This window comes from Pararge aegeria, chromosome 25 (genome assembly GCF_905163445.1).
Source record: "Pararge aegeria chromosome 25, ilParAegt1.1, whole genome shotgun sequence".
Taxonomy (NCBI): domain Eukaryota; kingdom Metazoa; phylum Arthropoda; class Insecta; order Lepidoptera; family Nymphalidae; genus Pararge; species Pararge aegeria.
The window spans coordinates 1332376-1356637 of record NC_053204.1 but is presented as its reverse complement, the minus strand read 5'-3'; the positions used below and the strand labels follow the sequence as shown (position 1 = coordinate 1356637).

The 24262-nt window shown below is 36.7% G+C and overlaps 1 protein-coding gene across 1 annotated transcript in view; it reads left to right on the top strand.

Annotated features, from left to right (window-relative positions):
* LOC120634905 (cuticle protein 18.6-like) overlaps positions 1-24262 on the top strand; it is a 52398-nt gene that overhangs the window by 16382 nt on the left and 11754 nt on the right. Inside the window, exons 3-4 of the mRNA XM_039905784.1 lie at positions 19530-19649; positions 22445-22525. Coding sequence (XP_039761718.1) covers positions 19530-19649; positions 22445-22525 — 201 coding nt within the window. The remainder of the gene's footprint in view (positions 1-19529; positions 19650-22444; positions 22526-24262) is intronic.

The window sequence follows — 24262 nt, the reverse complement described above, 5'->3', positions numbered from 1 at the left end:
AAACATCCTGACACTGAAAAACATTTATGTTCATCACACAAACCCGTTTCTTCGTTTTTCCTAACGTCAAAGGTTGTCTGGAAGAGATCGCTTTTGTGATAAGACCGCCTTTGCACGCTCTATTTTACATTCTAAGTTTCATCTGTATTTGTGTTTACTTTGTATAAAATTTATGTGTGCAATAAAGATTTCAAACAAACAAATAAACATTTCCCAGTGGTGGGAATCGAACCCACGGCCTTGGACGCAGAAAGCAGGGTCGCTGCCCACTGCGCGAGTCGGTCATCGGTATGGATGTGCAATAAAGAAAACTAAACAAGCAAGCTTTGTTTAAAGTAGTTATATAAACATATAAGCGCCGCGTGTTGGTCGTGTTTTGTTATGTAAGTAAATACGCAAACAAATAGGCTGATGTCCGTCAGTCAGAGCGCGATTACCGTAATGAGCGGTCATTGTTGCGGAATCGCCGGGGGTCGGGGACTGTGATGGACATCACGCTCGTACCGTCGGCAAAAAAAAACTATTGACAAAAAGGTTATAGTTATATAAACTTTGCTTGGTCGTTGGTCCCCTAACTAAGTGATATATGCCATTGCAGGCACAACATCACCGCCGACATCACCCGTGTGCCCAGCGTGTTGATTATGTGGGGTTGAGTATACGCTTTTACAACATGATTCCTAAGGAAATTCTTGACCTACCAATGCATAGATTTAAAAAATGTCTTAACACGCATCCAGTACACCGAGGTTACTATATATTTGATGAATTCCTCAATGACAGTAGATTGAAACAGCCAGCCTCGCTCTCATCTCCCGCAAGCTAGAAAAATGATTGTAAATGTTGATGTTGGAAAAGAGCAACTACTGAGGTTCTTGCCGGCTCTTCTCGGTAGAATCTGCTTTCCGAACCGGTGGTAGAGTTACTACAAATATACATACTTGACGTTTCAAAAGTGCTTATAAAGTAGGCCTACTTGAAATAAATGACTTTGAATTTGAATATGGGCTGGCAGAGGCCTTTAGTTCAGCAGTGGACCTACAATATTACCAAATGTTGATCTTGTCTGAGATGGTAGCGGGATAACTTTTTGACTTTGTTGATAACTCCACGACCGGCTACAGCCTATACGCCAAGGCCTATAAGACCAGATCATAGAAATTCAGAAACAAAAAAAATCCAAATTTGCCGCTGCAAGGTATGGAACTCGGGACATCTGCTGATAAAACCTCAGTGCTCACAACGTCGGGGAGGCCGTCAAAGTCAAAAATATCTTTATTCAAGTAGGCCCATAGGTGGCACTTTTGATGCGTACATAAGAATTACACGGTAGTGAGATGATGGCGATAACCACATTCGTAAACTTAAAACTAAAGCTACGAGGGTTCCAAACGCGACCTGGTCTAAGAAGAAGCACACAACAAACTTAGCCGGGTGTTTTTTTTTTGTGTCATCTCACAATTTTAAATTATTAGAAGAGCAACCTGGTTAGAGCAATAATTTACACCCAAGCTTTTTTATCATTGTCGTGATTCCTCCGATGCTATTCTGAGCGCAGATCCGTCCGCTATATTAGGCTAGTAATAGTTTCATAATAATGATGAGATGGATTTCCATAGAAACATTAAACTCCGAAAACGGTTTCAGCTAAAAAGGAAATATTACAATTAAAAAATTCAAATATGGTTTTACCTCAGCTACTGTTTAAAACAACCTTTTACGGCCTAATCGTTTTTGTTTAAAGTGGATATAAACAGTCGACTTACAAGAAATGGTCATAAATTAGTGACATCTGCATATCGTCTGCGAAAGGTGCAGAAGTCATTTGTGGGATTGAGTATACGCTTATATAATATGATTCCTAAGGTAATTTTGGACCTACCAATCCATAAGTTTAAAGAATGTGTTAAAACACATTTATTACAGCGAGGTTATTATACAATTGATGAGTTTCTTAATGACAAGGTTGCTTGGAAGCATCCAGCTCCGCTTTCATCTCTCACAAGATAGAAAAATGAATGTTAAAATATAAAATGTAAATTTTTGATGTTGGAAAAGAGCAACTGCTGAGTTTCTTGCCGGCTTCTTCTCGGTAGAATCTGCCTTCCGAACCGGTGGTAGAGTCACTACACACGGACAGACTTGACGTTTCAAAAGTGCTTGTATTAGGCCTACTTGAAATAAATGAATTTTGAATTTTGAATTTTTTTAATTTTGTTAATAACACATTTTGATGATTCAGAAGCTTTTCGTGTTCATAGGTTCATAGGTTCAAGGATTTACTACGGTGCCTATATTTTTATTGTTGAAACACTTTACTTTCGTATTTTTACACCAAATATTGTCCTTCTCCGTGTCCTAACAACGCAACCAAGATTTATTCACGCGGGTAAAACCGCGAGGCGCAGTAGCAAAATCGGCGTAATGTATAAAATATGTATAAGATTATTTTTTTGTTGACCGTACTCGAACTATTATAGCTAAGTACTAAATAGTATTACTTTATAAGCATTTTACATGTAACTTCACATTTTCTTAGGCCTTTTTTATAAGATTTTTAAAATAGCAATCGACCTTTTTGGTATCTGATGTCTAGGATAACTAGGTCGTTAAGAACTTTTTATATATTTCTTTTGATGGATTCTATTTACTTATAAGTGCGGTTAGTCTTCTTTATGCAAAGCAAGTTAATGTCGACGATCGACATCCTCGGTTGCCTGGAAGAGCTATGTAGCGATAAGGCCGCCTAATTGAATACTTAGTATAAACTAGTTTTTTTTTTTAAATAATTTTTCCTGGATTTTTATGTGGTGTACAATAAAAGTGTAATTCATTCATTCATTCATCCTCTTTTATCGATGCTATCTATATATAAGTAACTCTAAACATTATTCAAAAATAATTTAAGGTTACTACACCAGTCACAAAAAGTTCGATTATTTTCTGTATTTCTGTCTCCTCTCAGACTGAGAAGGGTCTAGGCCGTAGTCCACCACTCTGGCTACTCGTGGATTGGCAGACTTCACACGCTTCACACGTTATGAAGAACTCCCACATATGCAGGTTTCCTCACGGTGTTTACTTGCACCGTTAAAGCAAGTGATATGTAACTTAGAGGTGCGTGCCGTGAATCGAATTTGGTCCACTAAAAGGGAAGCCGATATCTCACTCACTAAGCTTACGCCAGCATGTTCTACATACAAGCTCAAAAGCACTGCCTACCTTAAAGATTTTGTATATCTCATTTGTTTTTTTTTTTTTGTAACATACTTTATGCACCATCCACTTACCACTTTTTTATCGGCTTCGTACGCTCAGGTTGCCTTTAAAAGATCACTTTTGCAAAGGCGGCCTTATCACTATAAGGCCGCCTTTGCACCCTAGCACTAAGTACTATTACTGTTTTCCTTGTATTTTTCCTATTGTGTTGTGTTGCAATAAAGATTTTCTATTCTATTCTATTCTAAAGGTAGAAGAATTTTTCAATTTAATACCATCCCCCTTCTTTATACATACCCTGGTCAAAAAAACTGTGCACGCCACTGAAGGCATTCCACATTTGTGTAACTCTATTGCTGATAAAGTGCATGGAAGTGTTACCGAATGAAATCCAAGTTTTAGACTATAGCCTATTAATCAGTGGCGTGCACTTCATTCATGCACAAAATCACTGCCTACCCAAATTATTATATATAGCTCGTAATGAAGGGGATTTTTTCTTTATGCGTGCACGCCACTGGGTACCACTGTTATAAATGTTATAATCATATATAATCCGGTACAATGCACTGACTCTATACAATATAACGCCTTGACCCGAGTTTTTGTTCTACCCATTATAATTGGTATTTAGGTTATGATAATGTTATATAATCAATTTAGACTTGCTCACATTGTATGCTAAATGCATTAAGGTCTTGCGGATTTGGCATTGATAGAGTGACCTGATTTTCAAAAAAAAACTATAAAATGGACGTAATCAGACTTTACCATTTTTTATTTTACTAAGTACACAATATGATACTTGTATTCTCGTAATAATTTTACGTTTCATTAGGTATCATATAGAACAATATTTTGAAACATGTTGTCTTTCTCATTCATTATAAACCTGAAAATTGCCTTCGAAAAAAAACAGAAAAAGTAAGTAAAGTAAGAGCTTCAAGTAAGAGCTTTTTGATAGACGTTTGCATGCACACAATAATAATTTAATACTATTATTTAAATGGTTATGCAAGGTCAAAAAGATAAAATATAATGGTAGATTACATACGCAAACCATTATTCAAATATTACTAATTAAAAATTATATAATTATGTCACATATTAAGTATCACGCAGTAAAAAAAACAAAGCACAGATTGTAATCGCTTCAAAGGTCAATCTATTAAATCGTTTTAAAAATTCACCGTGAGAGTTTTGTTGCGTTGGTATTATAAAAAGTAATGATTATTTAATTATAGGTTGTAGGCTGTAAGGTTGCAAACGTTTGCCTATAATCGCCATCTTGAAGTATGTGTCAAAATTATGGCGTGAACCTTTTTCTTTTTAAAGATGGCTGCACATTTCACAACAACAACAAACTAATTTTTGCTAATTAATTGAGGTAACTTTGCATTTAATGCAACCCTAATCTTGGAATGAATAGAATCATTACTGTACTTCTTCGTAAGGTAATAAGTTGTTTAAGAATAAATGTAAAATAGGATTTTATAGATACGAGTATATATATTTGAATTGTTTTTTTTATATAACATTGAACTTAAACAAAAATTTTGTCTTTGTCCAATTTATACAAGTTAGCCCAATCTCATCTGCTGATAAGTGATGCGGTCTCAGATAGTAGCGGGCTAACCTCTTAGGGAGTATGGTAGTCATACCCCTTATCGGTTTATACGCGACATTAGTATGTAGCGGCACTCTTTATCGGTCGGGTAACCAGTGAAAATTCGGAAATTATTATTATCCATCTTAAATCTACAGGGCTCTCCGCTGCGCCAAGAAGGTCGTCAAAAATCTTTCTAACTAAAGCGAATTTTTAAATAGTTACTTATTTAAGTAAATATTCGACAGCCGATTGGAGCAGTGGGCAGTGACTCTGCTTTCTGAGACCAAGGCCGCGGGTTCGATTTCCACGACTGGAAAATGTTTCTGTGATGAACATTAATGTTTTTCTGTGTCTGTGTCTGTCTGTTCATCTGTATATTATTCATAAAATTATTCATCAGTCATCTTAGAACCCATAACAAACCCTTTGACGGCCCCTGCTTTCTGAGTCCAAGGCCGTGAGTTCGCTTCCCACAACTGGAAATTTTTTATGTAATGAACATGAATGTTTTTCAGTGTCTGGGTGTTTATCTGTATATTTATGATATTCATCAATCATCTTAGTACCCATAACACAAGCTACGCTTACTTTGGGGCGGATGGCGATGTGTGTATTGTCGTAGTATATTTATTTATTTACTAAATAAAAAAAAAAAAAAATAACACAAGCTACTCTTACTTTGGGGCTAGATGGCGATGTGTGCATTTTCCTAGTATATTTATTATAATTATTTAAATTGGGTTTCGTTTCTTAGCACATCTCCGCAATCTAATGACCAGGAAAAGTTCTGCACCTGCATAATATTATAAGAACATGAAGGTAATGATTACTTATGAACGCTAGCCCATTATTTATAGATTAACACAGTTGAGTAATAAAAATTTTCTTCACCTCATGAACTCAATAAGTAGTTTGAACTAAATCACTAAAAGCATAATCTTAAAGTGTCACAAATAGTCTTTGAAAAAGCATTCTCTGACATGTTTAAGTGACGATTTCGTATAAATACTGAACTTGTGTAGTTTAAAATTCAGTATTCCTATCAAAGAGACTCGTAAAAACTATTAGTATTTATGTTCCGGTTTGTAATATATATATAGCTAAATACCTACGATAAGCAAAAGAACAGCACGCTAAATATGTGTTTTTGCTAATGCTCTCGTCGCTTTCGTAAAATTATTAACCGGATTTAACTACAATAGTTTTTTTTTTATTGTAGGTACCTTGTGAGTTGATACTCACAAGGTACCTACAATAAAAAAAAAACGTTTAATAAAAAATCGAAAAACTCTCGTAAAGAAAGTTTTTATTTAAACTTTTGGTGATGATAGCAAACATCGGTAATATCAGCCAATTCGATTTCAGAGTTCTAGAGCATAGACTCACCACGCTGTTTCAATGCGGTTTGACGGGCTTCACTATTACTATCACATGTCAGTGACTCAGGACAGACTTTGTAAGACTTTAAGGGTGTACTCCGAGAAAAGGTGTGGATTTTACCAATTTCACCACTACATATTATTTGCCTTTGACTCGGGAATTGAATACAGGACCTCGTAATCCTTAGTAATCTTTGTGCCCCGGACCGGTTCGTGTGGCGCAGGCGCAGGCCGCCCCTGCTGGCGGTGCCGCGCGGACGAACCAACTTGCTCAACAAGGCGCCGCTGACGCGCGCGATTCGCACCCTAAACGACATAGCTGAAAAAACGGATCTGTTTTGTTGTACTCTGACTGAACTCACAAAGGTTGCTTTGTGGGGCATTTGCAACTCTGGTAAAGTTTAGTGTGTAGGTAGGCATCAGTATCTACGCTAGTGCATTAGGAAATTCCTGTAAACTAGTCGTAAGTTGGAAATAAATAAATAAATAAAATAAATAAATAGTTTACGTGCCTTTAACTCACAGAAATTCAACGCAGGAATTTGCTTGTGAATACTACTATATATTTATTATATTTGCTCGTGGTTACTACGCGATTGATGAATTCCTTAACGACAAGGCTGCTTGGAAGCAGGCCACTCCGCTCTCATCTCTCACAAAACAGAAAAATTCTAAAGATTGTTAAACTTCAAAATGATGTTGGAAAAGAACAATCTGCTGAGTTTCTTGCCTGCTCTTCTCAGTGGAATCTGCCTTCCGAACCGGTGGTAGAGTCACTACGAACAGACTGACTTGACGTTTCAAAAGTTCTTATTAATTAGGCCTACTTGAAATAAATGAAATTTAAAGTTGAATATATCAACCTATAAACTTACCAGCATATATGGTTCGTAAAAAATCATTTCGTAAAATAAAATCTCTCCTTTCGGACAATTTATTTTAATTATCACATTTTACTCTGAATAACTTAATATCTTATGACCGTCTACATGAGATAACATTTTACCTTTTCGTTTAATATCTCGGACTTTGTGCCAATAAATTGTCTGATATTTCTCGCTTACTTACATTTTTTTTTAAATTTAAGACTCACTTTCCACAGATTCCATAATCAAGCCGAGATAGCACTAAAGTTAATGCATTTGAATCCGGTTTATTTCAAATTAAGATTATCCTTCCGACTCGTTTTGACTTTCGTAAACACTCATATATGCACGATCTACAAAATTGAATGCAACATTAATATTATTGCAAAAGGTTTCCCCCAATGCCGTCTAGACGTAGAAAAGTAGATAATATACCTATTGGATTATCATCATCATATCAACCCATTATCGGCCCACTACAGGGCACGGGTCTCCTCCCACAATGAGAAGGGGTTAAGGCCGTAGTCCACAACGCAGGCCCAGTGCGGATTGGTGGACTCCACATACCTTTGAGAACATTGTGTAGAACTCTCAGGCATGCAGGTTTCCTCACGATGTTTTCCTTCATAGTCGAAGAAAGTGATATTTTAATTACTTAAAACGCACATAACTTAGAAAAGTTAGAGGTGCGTGCTGGGATTCGAACTCGGCCCCCTGAATGTGAAGTCGAGCTCCTACCCACTGCGGTATCACCGCTTCATTATCATCCTTTCTTATTCGGGCTAAGAATTATTAGAAAGATAGATAATATAAATAGATATATAATATCATTATTGCACAAATTACAGATAAAACAAGATGAAAAAACAAAATTCTAAATAATGTGCAATGGCGGTATTATCTCTTTAAGCGATCTCCTCCAGACAACCCTTGATGGAAGAATCATCGTGTTTAATGTGTATCCATCCTAACTCCCACGGAACGCAATCTGTAATAATTAACTTGTCAAAACAAACGCTCCGTCAATCGCTAACGGATGATTTGTGCGCCGTTATTTTTATTTTGTTTATTGAGTTACGAAAAAGTGTAATGGCATGGCGCTCTTAAGAAACTGAGCTATAAAAATAGAAGAAGCATTTGGCTTTAAGTAATAACCTGATATATACCTACCATTAAACTCAAATGAACTAGGCATTTGCTATGGTTACTAGGACTACAGATATAAATAGCTCATCGACGAATTCAGGTTTTTACAAATCCGCCGGAACCTTTGATTTTAACACGGTACAAAATAGCGTATATTTTAGTGAACGCAGCCAATGACACGATTGAGAGGTGGAATATAGCAATTATACAAATATATACACACTAATTACATGCTAGAAAATATATAAAATAATAAAGATATACATAACACATATCTATATATAAAAAATACATACAAACAAGTATAAAATAAATATAAAAATACTAAATGTCGAAAGACCAAAGTAAATAACATAGACCTCAAAAATAAGTGGCCCGCGCCGGAAATTATCTCAAAATGCATCCAATTACATAGCATCTGAGATGTATCTTAATAGGTATGGTACAAATATGGTACATTACGTAACATGGGTCAAGTACGTTAGATATAAGACCATCATGTTGTGTGCAATTCTTATGTTATTTATTTTCGTGACCGAATACCTAATTACGAATTTTATTTACAAATTCTCAACAATATAACATAGTAAGTTGCAGGCTTAGTTAAATATTTCGATACGTATTTTATTAAAAAATTCCATAAATTCAAAATTCATTTATTTCAAGTAGGGCTAATATAAGCACTTTTGAAACGTCAAGACTGTCTGTGTGTAGTGACTCTACCACCGGTTCAGAAGGCAGATTCTACCGAGAAGAAGCCGGCAAGAAACTCAGCAGTTGCTCTTTTCCAATATCAACAATTTACATTTTACATTTTAAAATTCATTTTTGTAACTTGTGAGAGATGAAAGCGGAGAATGCTTCCAAGCCATCTTGTCATTAGGAAATTTATCAATTGTATAGTAACCTCGCTGTAATAAATGTGTTTTAACACATAAAAAAGCCAAGAACATAAAGTTTTAATTAAAAATAAACAAGTTCAGTAGTAAATTAACGACACACTTTAAATAGTTTTACGTTCCGTAAAAACAGTCGGAACAAGTTAAAAATTTATACCAGCTCAAATTTTCCGGAAAGGTTATTAAGGATTTGACCATAAGGTCTAAAAAGGTTAAAGGTTGTGTAACAAACAGACAAATAAATAGACACTTTCGCATTTGAAAGTTATAACCACTTTCAAATGCGAAAGTGTCTATTTATTGTGCCCAGTGGGTAGGACTTCGACTTCACTTTTGAGGGGCCGAATTCGAATCCCAGCACGCACCTTTAACTTTTCTAAGTTATATCACAAAGAAAAGATATTAAATCAAAAGGAGCATATTTATTTTTCCATACAAGCTAATAAAAACATTTGTTCATTTATGACAACCCTATTGAAGATAAAAGACCGACACACGCATAGTACCTACGCTAAGTAAGGACAGTTGTAGCTATGATAACAGGGCACTACCCACTAAACAAACACCTTTCCATTTTTGGTATAACTGACAGCCCTCTCTGCAGAGCATGCATGGAGACGGAGGGAACACCGATACACGTAATGCTCCAATGCAACGGAGTAGCAGAACAACGCGCAGCACACCTTGGCTCCTCAGCAACACTCCATGAAGCACTCGGCGACCTGGGCGGCCTGCTAAGCTTTTGGAGCGAGCTCGGCTGGCTGGAGTGATCCAGCGGGGAGCCGCATCAGTGGCCATACGTACAACGGACGGTCCCAGACCAACCAAGTGCGGAAAAGGCCCAGGAACAGAAGAAGAAGAAGAAGAAGAAGTACCTACGCTACGCGACGCGTATCCAATAAAGTGACAGTAGTCACATGATTTTAATTTGGCACGTGATGTTACCGCTGTATCTTATTTCTTTTATTATAAACTATGGCAGTGGTTTACTCAAAAACTATTAGGCTTTCGGTTTCACAGATAAGTCTTAGAGACAGTACATAATGTACGTCTAAAGCCCGTGAAGTTTTATGTCGTTTTTATTTAAACGTTGTATAGTGTATCTCATACAGAGAATCTTATAGGTACTTAGGGAATAGATTTGCGATAGTGTAGGGGACATTTTGACATTTCGCGTCGCAAAGCCGCGGAATGCGAATCACGATTGTCGAAATACCTTCCCAATGGGCGTGGTCGCTCACGAAGAGGCGAAATGTTATTTAACTGTAATAACTACATTTAATTAAATGAAACTACAAAAATGTTTTCCAAGTTACACAATTTAACGCCCGCGCCACGCCGCTGTCACAGTAAATATATTAACGCTTAACTTAAAGGTTTACTGTGCTTCGTGGATATTAAATTTTACATCATAATTATAAACCCACTAGCTTCTGCACGCGACTTCGTCTGCATGGACTTCGATTCTGGAAGGTCTAAATTTTCGCTTGTTGACAATTTTTAATCTTACCACGAGAACTATTTGAGAGATCGGAATGTCCTTTTTCATAGCATAGGTGACATGTATACAAAATTTCAAAGCTGTCTGCTAGCGGCTTAGCTCGTAAACAATTTTCAATTTTCCCTCGGGAACTACTTAAGGAATCGGGATAAAAGGTATCCTATGTTCTTTTGGATGTCAAAGGCTACGTGCATGCCAAATTTCATCAAAATCCGTTCCGTTGTTTTTGCGTGATTGAGTAACAAAAATCCACACTTTCACATTTATTATATTAGTAGGATTGTAGGAAGTAGGATAGTAGGATTACCAGTCCACTACAGAGTACAGTTCTCTTCTCAGAATGGGATGTATTTAGTGTACCACGCTGGCTCAGTGTGGATTTGCAGACTTAACCCGCCTTACGAACCTTATGGGGAACTCTCAGGCATCAAGAACTCCATGAAGTTAGAGCTACGTGCTGGGAATCGAACACACTCCTCCCGAAAGAACGCTGAAGTTATAAGAATAAGGATATCAAGGCCAAGGTTGCTTGGAAGCTAGCCGCTCCGCTTTCATCTCAAACAAGAGACAGACAGAACAATGATTGTTAAACTGTAAAATGATTTTATAAATTATAAAATGCAAATAAAACTTTCCGGAACGGACAGGATTTAAACCTGTGTCTAACAATCGCGCGAGCGCTTTAACCAACTAATTTACATATACGTATTTATAATTTATAAAATTGATAATTCCTTCAAGTGTTTTAAAACGTCAAGTCTGTTCGTAGTGACATTACCACCGTTCGAAGTTAAATAAATATACTACGACAATACACACATCGCCATCTAGTCCCAAAGTAAGCGTAGCTTGTGTTATGGGTACTGAGATGACTGATGAATAATTGTATGAATAATATACATAAATACTTATAATATACAGATAAACACCCAGACACTGAAAAACAGTGTTCATCCCGGTTGTGGGAATCGAACCCATGGCCTTCGACTCAGAAAACAGTTATATCTACCAATCCGCACTGAGGTAGCGTGTTTGACTTCGGACTACTAATTCTAACAGAGACCTGCGCCCTGTAGTGATGAAAATTGGTTAGTAATAACAATATTTTTAAAGTTATCTTAAATAACATAGTAGAGTCAAGCACAATGCAGATTTTCCGTATCTATTATAATCTATTGTCCATCTTTATTCTCTCACGCAAATTCGCGGTATAATAATTGAATTTGAATCAAATTGCAACACATTAAACAGATAGTGATCACCGCAGCATTGAATGTCCACGTTACAATGGTGTCACAGAAAATAATTGCATTATAAGAGTGGTGTGACCTAGATCATTCCAGCCTGTTAAAGTCAAAGTCAAAAACATCCTTAGTCAAGTAAGCCCATGGATGACACCTTTAAATAAATAATAAATAAATATATATACTACGACAATACACACATCGCCATCTAGCCCCAAAGTTAGCATAACTTGTGTTATGGGTACTAAGGTAACTGTTGAATATTTTTATGAATATAATACACATAAATACTTATAATATACACGTAAACACCCAGACACTGAAAAACACTCATGTTCATCACACAAACATTTTCCAGTTGTGGGAATGGCACTCAGAAAACAGGGTCGCTGCCCACTGCGCCACTCGGCCGTCAAACCTTAACCAAAACCCTTGCGTATTAACATTTAAAAAAAAAGCTTAAGTTTAATTACTTTAAATACATTAATGTGTATAACTCGCTTACATTACGTTAATCTAGATTATTTAAGATTTTTGCGCTCGAGAGGGTTACACTCGCTTGTATAACATTTAAAGTACCTAAGAAAAAAGAAGAATATATTCTTTAATATGATGGAACTTGTAGGCGGCCTGGATTTACGTCTTACCTTTGTATGTCGTCAGTCGTCTAATATAAGCACTTATGAAACGTCAAGTCTGTCTGTGTGTCAACTCTAACACCGGTTCGGAAGGCAGATTCTACCGGGAAAAAGCCGGCAAGAAACTCAGCAGTTGCTCTTTTCCAACATCAATATCAACATTTTACATTTTAACATTCATTTTTCTATTTTGAGAGAGATGAAAGCGGAACCGGATGCTTCCAAGCAACCTGATCATTAAGAAATTCATCAATTGTATAGTAACCTCGCTGTAATAAATGTGTTAACATATTCTTTAAACTTATGCATTGGTAGGTCCAAAATTACCTTAGGAATCATATCCCAACCTATTACCGGCCCACTGCAGGACAGGTCTCCTCCCACAATGACAAGGGGTTAAGGCCGTAGTCCACCACGTGATATTTTAATAGCCGTAACGTACGAAGATAACTGATGAATATTTTTATAAATAATATACATAAATACTTATATAAAAATGAACACACAGACACTGAAAAACATTCAAGTTCATCAGACAAACATTTTACAGTGAGGTAATCGAACCTATAGCCTCGGACTCAGAGAGCAGGGTCACTGTCCACTGCGCCAATGAGCCGTATACCGTAGGGCCAGTAAAAGTTTACAAAACTCACATTCACTGTCCAAAGTGAGCGCTCATTTCATGTAAAGACATCGAGCCACTAGACCAACGAAAATACGAGACAGATAATATTCTAAAAGTGAGACAAATTACCGATTGCCGTTCTAATTCCAGATCTGTAACACATAAATTGTCCCGATGTTGAGACACTTTCATTCAACCGCTGGGAATTTACATTATTGTGGACTATTTCACGACGCTTTGTTATTCTGACCAGATCACCACAGTTTATCAAGCAGTACAGTACAGTTTGTATTGTAAAGATTTGCACCTTACAATAATAATAACAGGTTGCCTGGCAGAGATCGCTACTTAGCGATAAGGCCGCCTTTTGTATCCTGCTTCATTCTTCATGTGTTTGTTCTTTTTTGTCTCGTCTGAGTGGTGTACAAATAAAGAGTATAAATGAATAAATAGCAGTAGAACTTTTTGTGACAGATCTGTCTATAGATGTTAAGCTGCAATGCTTATTTTGTCACCAAACAGCATTGCTGTGTCTGATCTGAAGGGCGTGGTTGCTGGTGTTATTACAGGCATCCGAGGCTTAGCTGCTAGGCCTCGGGTTGCCACTTTGTAGGACGTGTATCTTGGTGGTTGGTTGAACCATAGGTTTCCATCAGGCATCTGCCATAATAAAAAGGAAAATTTATTTATTTGCCTATAGACACGTCAAACGAGTTGGTGGGATTCGCTGGGAAAAGGCGGCCCAGGACCGTTGGTTTTTGAAACTCTACAAAAAAACTAGGTCCAGCAATGAAAAGTAATCGGTTGAAATGATGATGATGATGATGAAACATGGTATACGTATAAAAAATTTCACGCCTAGCAGAAATGCCCTAGTCAGTTCGATGGTAAGTCAGATCGGAGTTCTCACTCATTTTCCAGCCTAAAGCTTACTTCAATTTAGTTGAACTGCGCAGCCTTGACCGGCTTCCCGCAGCTCTTCAGATCAGGCCAATCGAAAGCCACCGCTTAGCCATTGCGCAAATCCTTACTATTTTAAAACAGTTATGTTTTCAGTTCCAAGACAACGTGTGTTTCTCGTTGAAAACTATCACCTCTCATGCTATAACGGTATCGTCATCATCATCATCAAATAAACCCATTACCGACCCACTACAGAGCACGGGTCTCATCCCACAATGAGAAGGGGTTAAGGCCGTAGTCCAAACTCTGGCGGATTGGGGTACTCGACACACCTTTGAGAGCATTATGTAGAACAGGCATGCATGTTTCCTCAAAGCAAGTGATATTTTAATTACTTAAAACGCACATAACTAGGAAAAATTAGAGGTGCGTGCGCCCGAAAGTGAAATCAAGCTCTTATACCAATAAATAAAATCTAATATATCTTGAATACTGAATTGTTTACGTAAAAAATACGATGAATAAATGGGATAGTAAAATATAAGAGAAATAAAGAATTAAATAAACTCTTAACAGAATAAGTGGCAGTCTTCGCATCTGTACGGTTGTTAAACTGTAGAATTACCTTCTATGCGAGATCGTCTAGATCGGAAAACATGTTACAAATATGTTTCTCAGCCTCTAACAATAGGTTTGGAAACGAAATGTTCTCTACATTGTAGATATTTTTGATTTTCAAACAACCTCGACTAACGTAACATAGGACTTTATGCATTATTGAAATCGCATTATGTGTTGTAAATATCACTTAATAATTTATGCGACATTTTCTTTTTATATTATAACTAGCTAACTTTGTCCGCTTATAAGTCAACCTTAAAAGATAAAAGTATAGCTGTCCCGGACTTTTTTTTAAGAACTATTAAAGGGGAACAATTTTGTCGTACATGATTTTATCGAAACTTTACCATTTACGCAGTGCACGCAGCGGAAGCTCTCAAAACGAAAAAAAAAACCTGATTTTGAAACATTTCATAGATTAATTTTATTAATGCGACATTGTCTGTTTATATTGTAACTAGCGGTTCCTCGCGACTTCACCCTTACGTTGGTCAACCTTAAAAGATAGACATATGCTGTGGCGGACTGATTTTGAGAACTTTTAAAACGAAACAACTTTGTTATACATGATTTTATCGATACTCTAACCATTTATGCCGCGCACGCGGCGTAAGCTCTCAAAAGGTAAAAAAACACCCAATCCACCCAACATTGCTCTTAGCGTGATGATCTATAGTCAATAACCTTCCACGATAGATGGGCTATCCAAAACTGAAATATTTTTTTTAATCAGACCATTAGTTCCTGAGATCATCGCAAACACAGCCCTTGCAGATAAAAGACTAAATCAGAATTTTTTACGCCAATTGATTATACTATACTAAATTTAAAAATAAAAAAATACTATAATATTTTCCACGAAACAATTATGCCTATTTAACTAATTACTCCTTTTTTTATGGGATAGTACTAGTAATGGTAGCCCATTATCTCATGGGGTACCTTAGCTACTGTGCAACAGTGCTTTGCTTGGGGTTTCTTTTATAAACACACTAGCGTATCCAGCCCGCTTCGCCGGGCTAGATTTTGCTTTATTTTATTTAAACAATAAACTTACATCATTAAATTTTTAATTTAAGTCTCATAATATATTAAATCATTTATTTCTCTGCGTATTCATTCTCTTCTTTTCTCTTCTCGAGCGGGTGAAGATCATTTTCTACACCCATGTACACCCAACAATAGAATATCATCATAGTAAATAAAAGCTGTATTTGATAGTTTCACAGTTCAAAAATAAGAGTGCTCCGATCGTCACCAAACTTTACAGGATTACTCGCCAGGTCAATCCGGAGATTACCTGAAAATTTCATTGAAATCGGTCCACCCGTTTCGGAGCCTATACGGAACATACCCACACACTTTCTCTTTTACATATATATAGATAGATGTGTTAAAAATTCAAAAAAATTTAATACAAAGAGGTTATATAGCAGGTTAGAAGCGGATTAGATAGCCCAGTGTGTAGGTTTTTAACTCACTTTTTCTCACAACGTGTAAATGAAAAGTGAATGAAATGTGTAATAAGGCTTTAGACGTACAGAGGTCAATGAGACTTATCTGTGAAACCGAAACGCCATGTTTTAGCATCACGTGCAGAAGTTAAATCGTGACTCCTGCCACTTTATTAGAAACACGTCGCACTGCGTAGGTACTATGCGCGTGTCGGTCCTTTATCTTCAATAGGGTTGTCATAAGTAAACACTTAGAATGTTTTGAATTTTCCCTTTGCGTGGGCTAGGTGGAAGACAAGGTATTCGGCAAATAACTTTTTATCTCGTGCGTGCAATGCTTTCAACAGCAAATATTGTGAGACGGACATTTTTCATGTCAAAATTGGCACTTTTAGGAAATTTATTATGGCAAACTAAGTATTATAAGCATTAAAGTTTTTTTTTTCTTTTTAGTTTTTTTTTTTTGTATAACTTTCGCTTAGTAGGTTCCTAAGCAATTGTGGTTAATGTTATCGTATATGTGTAACTAACATTTCTTATTTATAGTTCAACGGGCACATACCACGATAATATTTTAACCCGTTGAACTATACTTAAGAAATGTTGATTAACAACGAAAATCTTAGTTTAAAATCTTTAATATGTATAGCTAAGTTGTGGAAACTTCATTGGTTTATGTGATATAAAAATACGGCAGTACTTTTATGTGTAATAGTACTGTTTGTTTCCCTAATAGCTAATAAATGAATAAATTAATTAGTTTGTATGGAATAATAAATATGCTTCATTTAATATAATTTTTATACATTATTATTGTTATTCCTTATGAAAATACTTATGCACGCACCCTTCAACAGAATTTTGTAATTCCGTTACACGTTTTATACTTAAATAAACATCCAAATAGCTATTTTTCTCCCGAGTGGGAACCCCGTCTAAAGTTATGTTAACAATTGAATCATCATCCATTATCTCAGCACCCTGAACCGGTTTAGAGAACCACGTCTGTTTTTTAATCCATGACATCTCAATTTAAATACCGCGATATTAAACGATTTAATGGTTAAATTCAAACGCTTAATCCGACGAGATTAAGCGTGGAATATTCGAAATAGCCGAAACGTTAGTAAATCTTTCGTACGCATATATTTACGTAGGTATTTAAACAATTCTTTTGTTTATATTCTCCCATTCAATGGGTTTTGAGGCGTGCGACGCAGAATGGTGGACAATCTTGGAATACAATACTTTATGGGAAATGGAGCGACAGCAGCAAACTATCAATAGTTGTAGAGCTTTTTGTGACAGAGCTCGTCACGAAAGTATTTACTGGCGCCAAGCAGCAGTGCAGTGTTCTGGTTTGAAGGGCACGGTTGTTGGTGTCCTCATAGGCAAGTCTAACATATTCTCAAAGGCGTGTGAAGTTGAAGTTTAACAATCCACTCATAGTCATTGTGGACTACATCACACCAACCGATTCCCGGGATTCCCCACTACAGGGCACGGGTCTCCTCCTACAACGAGAAGGGGTTAAGGCCATAGTCCACCACTGGACTAGTGCGCTGTTGAATGCAATCATATGTACCGATGGTTTGTGTTGACTCCGCTACAGCCTAAATCGAAACTCATCCCACTTCTGCGTACATATTTTTTATATAATTTAAGCAGAAAAGGTGCCATCTTTGTGGCCATTTAAATAGAGAAATATTTGGCATATATATTTAACTATCATAGTAAAGGTCCATCAGCAGCTTTTGTTTTATAAAATTTTATTAGATCATAGACATAGACATTAGTATCGCAATATCAATTTTTATTTAAAAAATAGTTTTATCATAAATAATTTAAAAGGGTATTTATGAAGCAGTAAAATACTTTTTGATTCCGAACAATATGACATTTTACCGGCGAGTTAAAAAAATTTAAGGAAACCACAAAACTTGTTGAATTGAAAAAAAACTCATTAAAACTACACCATTTTTTTTATAAGAATATACTTTATAGAAAATATATATATAGCTTTAAAATGTCAGAAGAACTTTGCACCTTAATTGAATTCCACGCGTCTCTCAAGTAAACTGTTCCTACGTAATGCTTCAAAAACAAAACCAAATTTGGACGAAGTCGCGGGCAACAGCTATTAATAATATAAATGCGAAAGAGAGTTTGTTTGTTTGTGCTTCCTTTACGCTCTAATTTAACAACCAATCAACTTGGTTTTTGTCATAGATATAGTTGAAAAGACGAAGAGTAACATAGCCTAGTTTTTTATTGCAGGAAAACAGATGGTTCACACGAGATTTCTAAAAAAACGTAATGCGGAAGCAGAACGCGGACAATCACAAGTATCTAAATAAATTAAATTACATTAAATGTTAATTATACAGAAATAAACTTATTTTTTTTTTTATACTTTTTATTTGCACACTACAAGTTACAAAAATACGAAGAAGAATGAAAAAGAAAAAAAACAGGGTTGTCTGTAAAGTCGGTTTACTGACGATAGTTGAACGTGACAACGTCGTAAGTAAATACTGATGGAATGGTTGCATTTTTCAAAAGAAAATTTTAATTTTATTTGTTTGATAGATATTATCGTTGCTATAAAGAATTGACACCACATTCACTTTTCACTGCACTTCATCCTTGCCGAAAACATGTAAATGTATTATTGTATAGAAGCTGCCCACGCGGACGCATCGCTCACTCAAGTAGGAGAGAGACAGATGTCGAACGCGGAGGCCAACTGTGCCTCTTTGTCGCTCGTTCCGCGCTCTCGCTTGCACTTCAAGCCTTGAATGGAACGCCTCAGAGCGAGGTAACGCCGCATGCGTTATGTTTTTTCGTGCGTGCAGCCGGCTCCATCGAATAATAAGACGTTGTCTCGTCAAAATCTAGATTTCGTATGTAAGATAATGAAATCAATGATGTAATTAGTAACAGACGGTTATTTTTAATTATGTTTATGTTATTCAAGAATTATTTCTTAGAGTAGGTACCTATAACATTTTTTTTTTGCTGGCGCTACGTAAAATGCACTTCAGTTCGAACAATGCACGATCGATAGTGCAAGGTCGTACGTTACTCGGGTACAAACATATTTTTGTTATATATGCAAAAGCGATGATAGCCAAGTGGTTAGGAGTACGGCTTCACTCTCGGGAGGTCCGCACCGCAAACTTTCGGGAGTTATGTGCGTTTTTAGTTAAGGCAAATTTAAGAATGTGATTTGAAGCAAACGATGAGAAAACAACAATAATAATACTAATAATTGTATGTTATTCATGAAAATATTCATCAGTCACCTTAGTAACCATAGCACAAGCTACGCTTACTTTGGGGCTAGATGGCGATGTGTGTATTGTTGTAGTATAAGTGTATTATATAATGATGTACTTTTTTGACATAACCTTTACCCCTTCCAGATGTGGCAGTCCTGCTTAGTCGCCAGCTGCATGTTAAGCATAGCGCTCGCCGCCAACGAGTACCTACCCCCCAGCAAAGGCTACAACTACGACGTGCCCAAAATCCCCTTCCCCACCAGGGTGAGTTCACCTTTCTTAAGCAACAAGAGTAAGACAATGTAAAAAGAAGAGATACAGTTCCATGCGTTTGATCCGGTGGTAAATTCCGACATCGTCTAGACAACGTCGCGCGGCGTCGCGGCATAGTATAAAAGGATTTTGAAGGACTGCAACCTCATCATCATCTCTTCATATGATTGACGGCAGCTGCTGGACATGGGTCTTTCGTAGGGAGTTCCAAGATCACAGTCCTGGCCGCTTGGTTTCAGCGACACTTAGCGAGTCGTTTGATGTCTTCTGTCCACCTCGTTGGGGGCTAGCACCTTGGGACTTCAACGTCTATCGGTTCCCCGAGCTCTGTGCCTAGCCAATTTCTATTTCAGCTTTTTTTTTACTTCAAGGCTAGCCCTTGATTGCAATCCTGCCAGTTGATAAGTAATGATGCAATCTAAGATGATAACGTGCGAACCTATTGTGTAGTTCTAGTAAACCTATACCCCAGCGGAGAAACAGAGTTACCGACGTAGCTGAACGAGTCGTGTTCCGACAAAGACTCGCAGCTATGTGACTTACCCGTTTCGATGTCGCGTAGAAACCGATAAGGGGTATGACTACCATACTCCCTTACAGGTTAGTCCGCTACCATCTTAGACTGCATCATCACTTCCCACCAGATGAGATTGCAGTCAAGGGCTAATTTGTAGTCGAATAAAAAAATATATGATGCAGTCTAATATGGTAGCGGGCTAACCTGTCTGGCCCTATTATTAACTATATAATCACATTACATTAAAACATACCAATATAATATTATTTTGATTTTATATTATATAAACTTACATTTTTATTAATACATAACTATAACCTAAAATAAACTATTTAAAAACTAAATAAAATCTAAAACGTCCTCGAAACCACCGCAGCGAGGCACAGTTCCTAAGATGCTGGCAGCATTTCCCCTCTGGATGGCCAAACTAATTGGTTGGCCAAGGTAACTGCCCGCTCTAGGATCACCGGTAGACTCGATAACCCTTTTCGATAATTCTTTGAAAAGGGCTCTTGCTCTTGCTCTTTATATAATATTTAATAAATAACCAACTATCTACCTTAAAATCATGACACACAGTATGTACAATAAAGATTTATGTTTACCGTATATTATTAGAATATATGAAATAAATATGAATAGAAATTGGCATATTAACACTATTCATTTGAAACTTAGCCCGACTCAGAATACGTATAATGAAAACATTATTTTATATGAAACAACCTTAAAAAATCATTATTACATCCCTTATCTATTTATTTATCACATCCTATTTTTAAATTAAAAGAAGTTGGTATACTAAAATTAAACCAGGAATTACAAGGTCTCTCTATTCTTTCCCAAAGGAAGAATAAATTATAAAAAAAAAAAAAAAAACCTGTCTGGCCCTAGCTATGGCAGTTATATTAAAACCATACCCGTAAAATAAAAAAAATCCCGACTCCCACTGCTGGACATTGAACCTAGAAAAAACCAGTTATAAGATAGTGCTCGCCACTGCGCCAGAGAGGCTGTCAGTTTATTGAACCCGTACCCTTGGCTGTACACAAATCTGTCAACAGCAAGCTGTCATATCTCACATAATTTCAGCCCATTTACCAATTAAAGTCGATAATAACTCAATACAATCGCGCAAAAATACATCGCGGGTAAAAACGGGCCGATTGTCTTTTGGAACCATTATAAAACATTGTGCGGTGCTAACAATAGATCCAGCACAGCCTTGCGGGTAAACGTCCATTCATACGTCCGAACTGTTGCAGAGGACTCGCGATTTATTGACCGTGAATGTGAGAGACCTCTTATGTGAACCGAATGACAGGTAGCCCTGTTAGGTCAGAGTTTTTAAATTGACATAATGACGGTAACAAAGAATCGTTAAAATATTTTATTTACCTAATGATACATAATGAATATAAAACGTATTTTTATTTATATTCGAAGTGAGATTTAGTATATGTATCAATAAATAAAACTGCAACGTCTAACGATCCGCCCGCAATGACGGACAAACGTCGAATTCAAAATTATGACGTCACGTCTATATAAACATAATTTTGTTTTTGTTGCTCAGTTTGTGTGAACACTACCACAATCAATAATTTATAAATTTTCGAATAGTTTATTGCTGAAGCGAGTGGTGTTAATATCCGCAAGTTGAAGCCGTTTTTTTTTATTCCTTCATACGTTACCCCTTGGCTGTAATCACACTTGATAGGAAGTTATGATTCAGTTCAAGACGTAACGAACTGAACAACCGTCAATTTTATAAATTTAAAATGCATATAAAAATTTTCGGAACCGACAGGATTTGAACCTGCGACTCTCGGGCAATCGCGGCCTGAGCGCTTTCACCAATTAAGCTACGGCTCTCCTACCGTCGATGCCGAAATTAGTATATGCCTTTCACATCAGTCTTATAGCGACTGTAGCGTCATCTAGTAGGAAACGTTGCAGTTTCGATCTACTTTTTCAAAGGTCCATATTACAATGAAAAATGAACTACCGTCTCTCTGTAATGTAGAGGGTACATTGCCGAAGATCTGTCTGGTGTGGAGTATAAGGATTGAAGAAATTATAAATTACACCATACGATTCTCCTGCTTTTCGCAGACTATAGCAAATTTTCATAATGACCTTCACTTCAATATTCGCAGAGTATCACTGTAGTTGGACTATATTAATAACCTACACTATATGAATATCATGTATTTTATAATGTTTAATTTCATCTTTTTGTAATTCATCTTGTTATTCAATGTTTCAGACACCCCCTCCCCCGCCAATAAGGACGACGCCGCCGACTAGGCCCAACACCTACGTACCGCCACCCCAACCAACGCCAGATGTAAGTACGAGTATAAATACCTAGATTTTTTACATTTTAAATTTATTCAGCATACATTTATAAAACAATATTTAAAAAAATATATTTTAAAATGTAACGTAGGTATTCGTATGTGATTTATTTATTTACTATAACGAATCTAACCGGTACTAAGTATAACGACTTGACAGGTAAAACAACTTTTCCTCACTCAGGTTTCGGGTGTAAAAATCTGAGTTTAGTTGGTAATATTCACATATTTGCCATCTGGCACCATTTTTAATTCTTTTTAATAACAACTCTCTTAATTAAAACACTCAGAGACTTGTTACCTCTTATTATAGAGTTTGAAGTAGTCATCAACTTGTGTGTGTGAGCTGAGATCTTATGTGTCCGAAATTTAATCAAATTTCTGATACGAAATTCTTAATTGTGGCTCTTAAATGCGCTTTTATTATTATTTTTTATTTTAGTATAACAGCAGCCCAGTGGATAGGAAACTAGGTAGTTTCTCACTTGCTTTAACGGTAAAAGAAAACATCGTGAGGAAACCTGCATGCCTGAGGGTGTGTGGAGTCAACCAATCCACTGTGCTAGCGTGGACTAACCCCTTCTCTTTGTGGCCTACCACAAACCTGACCCGTGGCCTGTAGTGGGCCGGTGATGGGTTTATATGATGATTATGAGGATAAGAGTCCGCTCTGCTCCACAATAAGCACTTGTCCAGAAGGCGATATGTTAAAGGACGGGTTGAATGGAATAGTAATGGAATAGTATAAATTGGTTTGTGTACTTGTTACCAATAATGCCCATTTTTTTAAATTAAACAATGAATGAATGAATGAATACACTTTTATTGTACACCAAAGAAAAAAAGTAGTTACGGAGATACAAATACATATCAAGAGAGTACAATTTGGTTCAAATTTGGAACAAAAACAATTCTATGAATTCGATTAAAAAAAAACATTTACTAATTAAAAGCGTCGCACTTTGAGTTATGTTTTTAAAATCTGGCAGATGATTAAATATTTTTATTGACATTGCTATTTGAAGTCCTTGCTCGCGCAGTGGTGTGCGCTATGATTTTAAACTGGAGGTCCCGGGGTCATTAATCATCATCATCATGTCAACCAATCAACGTCCACTGCTGGACATAGGTCTTTTGTAGGGAGTTCCACAATACACAGTCCTGGGCCGCTTGCCTCCAGGGGCTCCCAGCGACTCGCCTGATGTCATCTGTCCACCTCGTTGAGGGCCTACGCTGCGTATACCAGTCCTTAATAGAATGATGAAAATGCTTAATTAAGGGTGAAGGGAAATCATAACTCAAATACTTAAAGTTTTGTGGAAAATAGAACGTTTTTTTTTTAAATATCATACATCGTCTATGTAGTGATCGGGCAGTTTTCTTTGCTTTGGTGCGTTGTATACCTTCGTCATAAGCGTCGTTGCTGTGAATTAAATTAATAATATATAATTTATAGCATATATCATACATCTTATATGATGTCGAAAGTTACGACACGGATACGGTGGATATCAACGGATATCTCACTTTTAGCAAAGAAATATTTTGACGACCTCCCTGGCGCAATGGTGAGCGCTGTGAATTTAAGTACAAGGTCCCGGTTTCGGTTCCCAGCAGGGGCAATTTGGGAATTTATAATTTCTGAATTTTATCTGGTCTGGTCTGGTCTGGCGGGAGCTTGGCCGTGGCTAGTTACCACTCTGCCGCTAAGCGATTTATCGTTACGG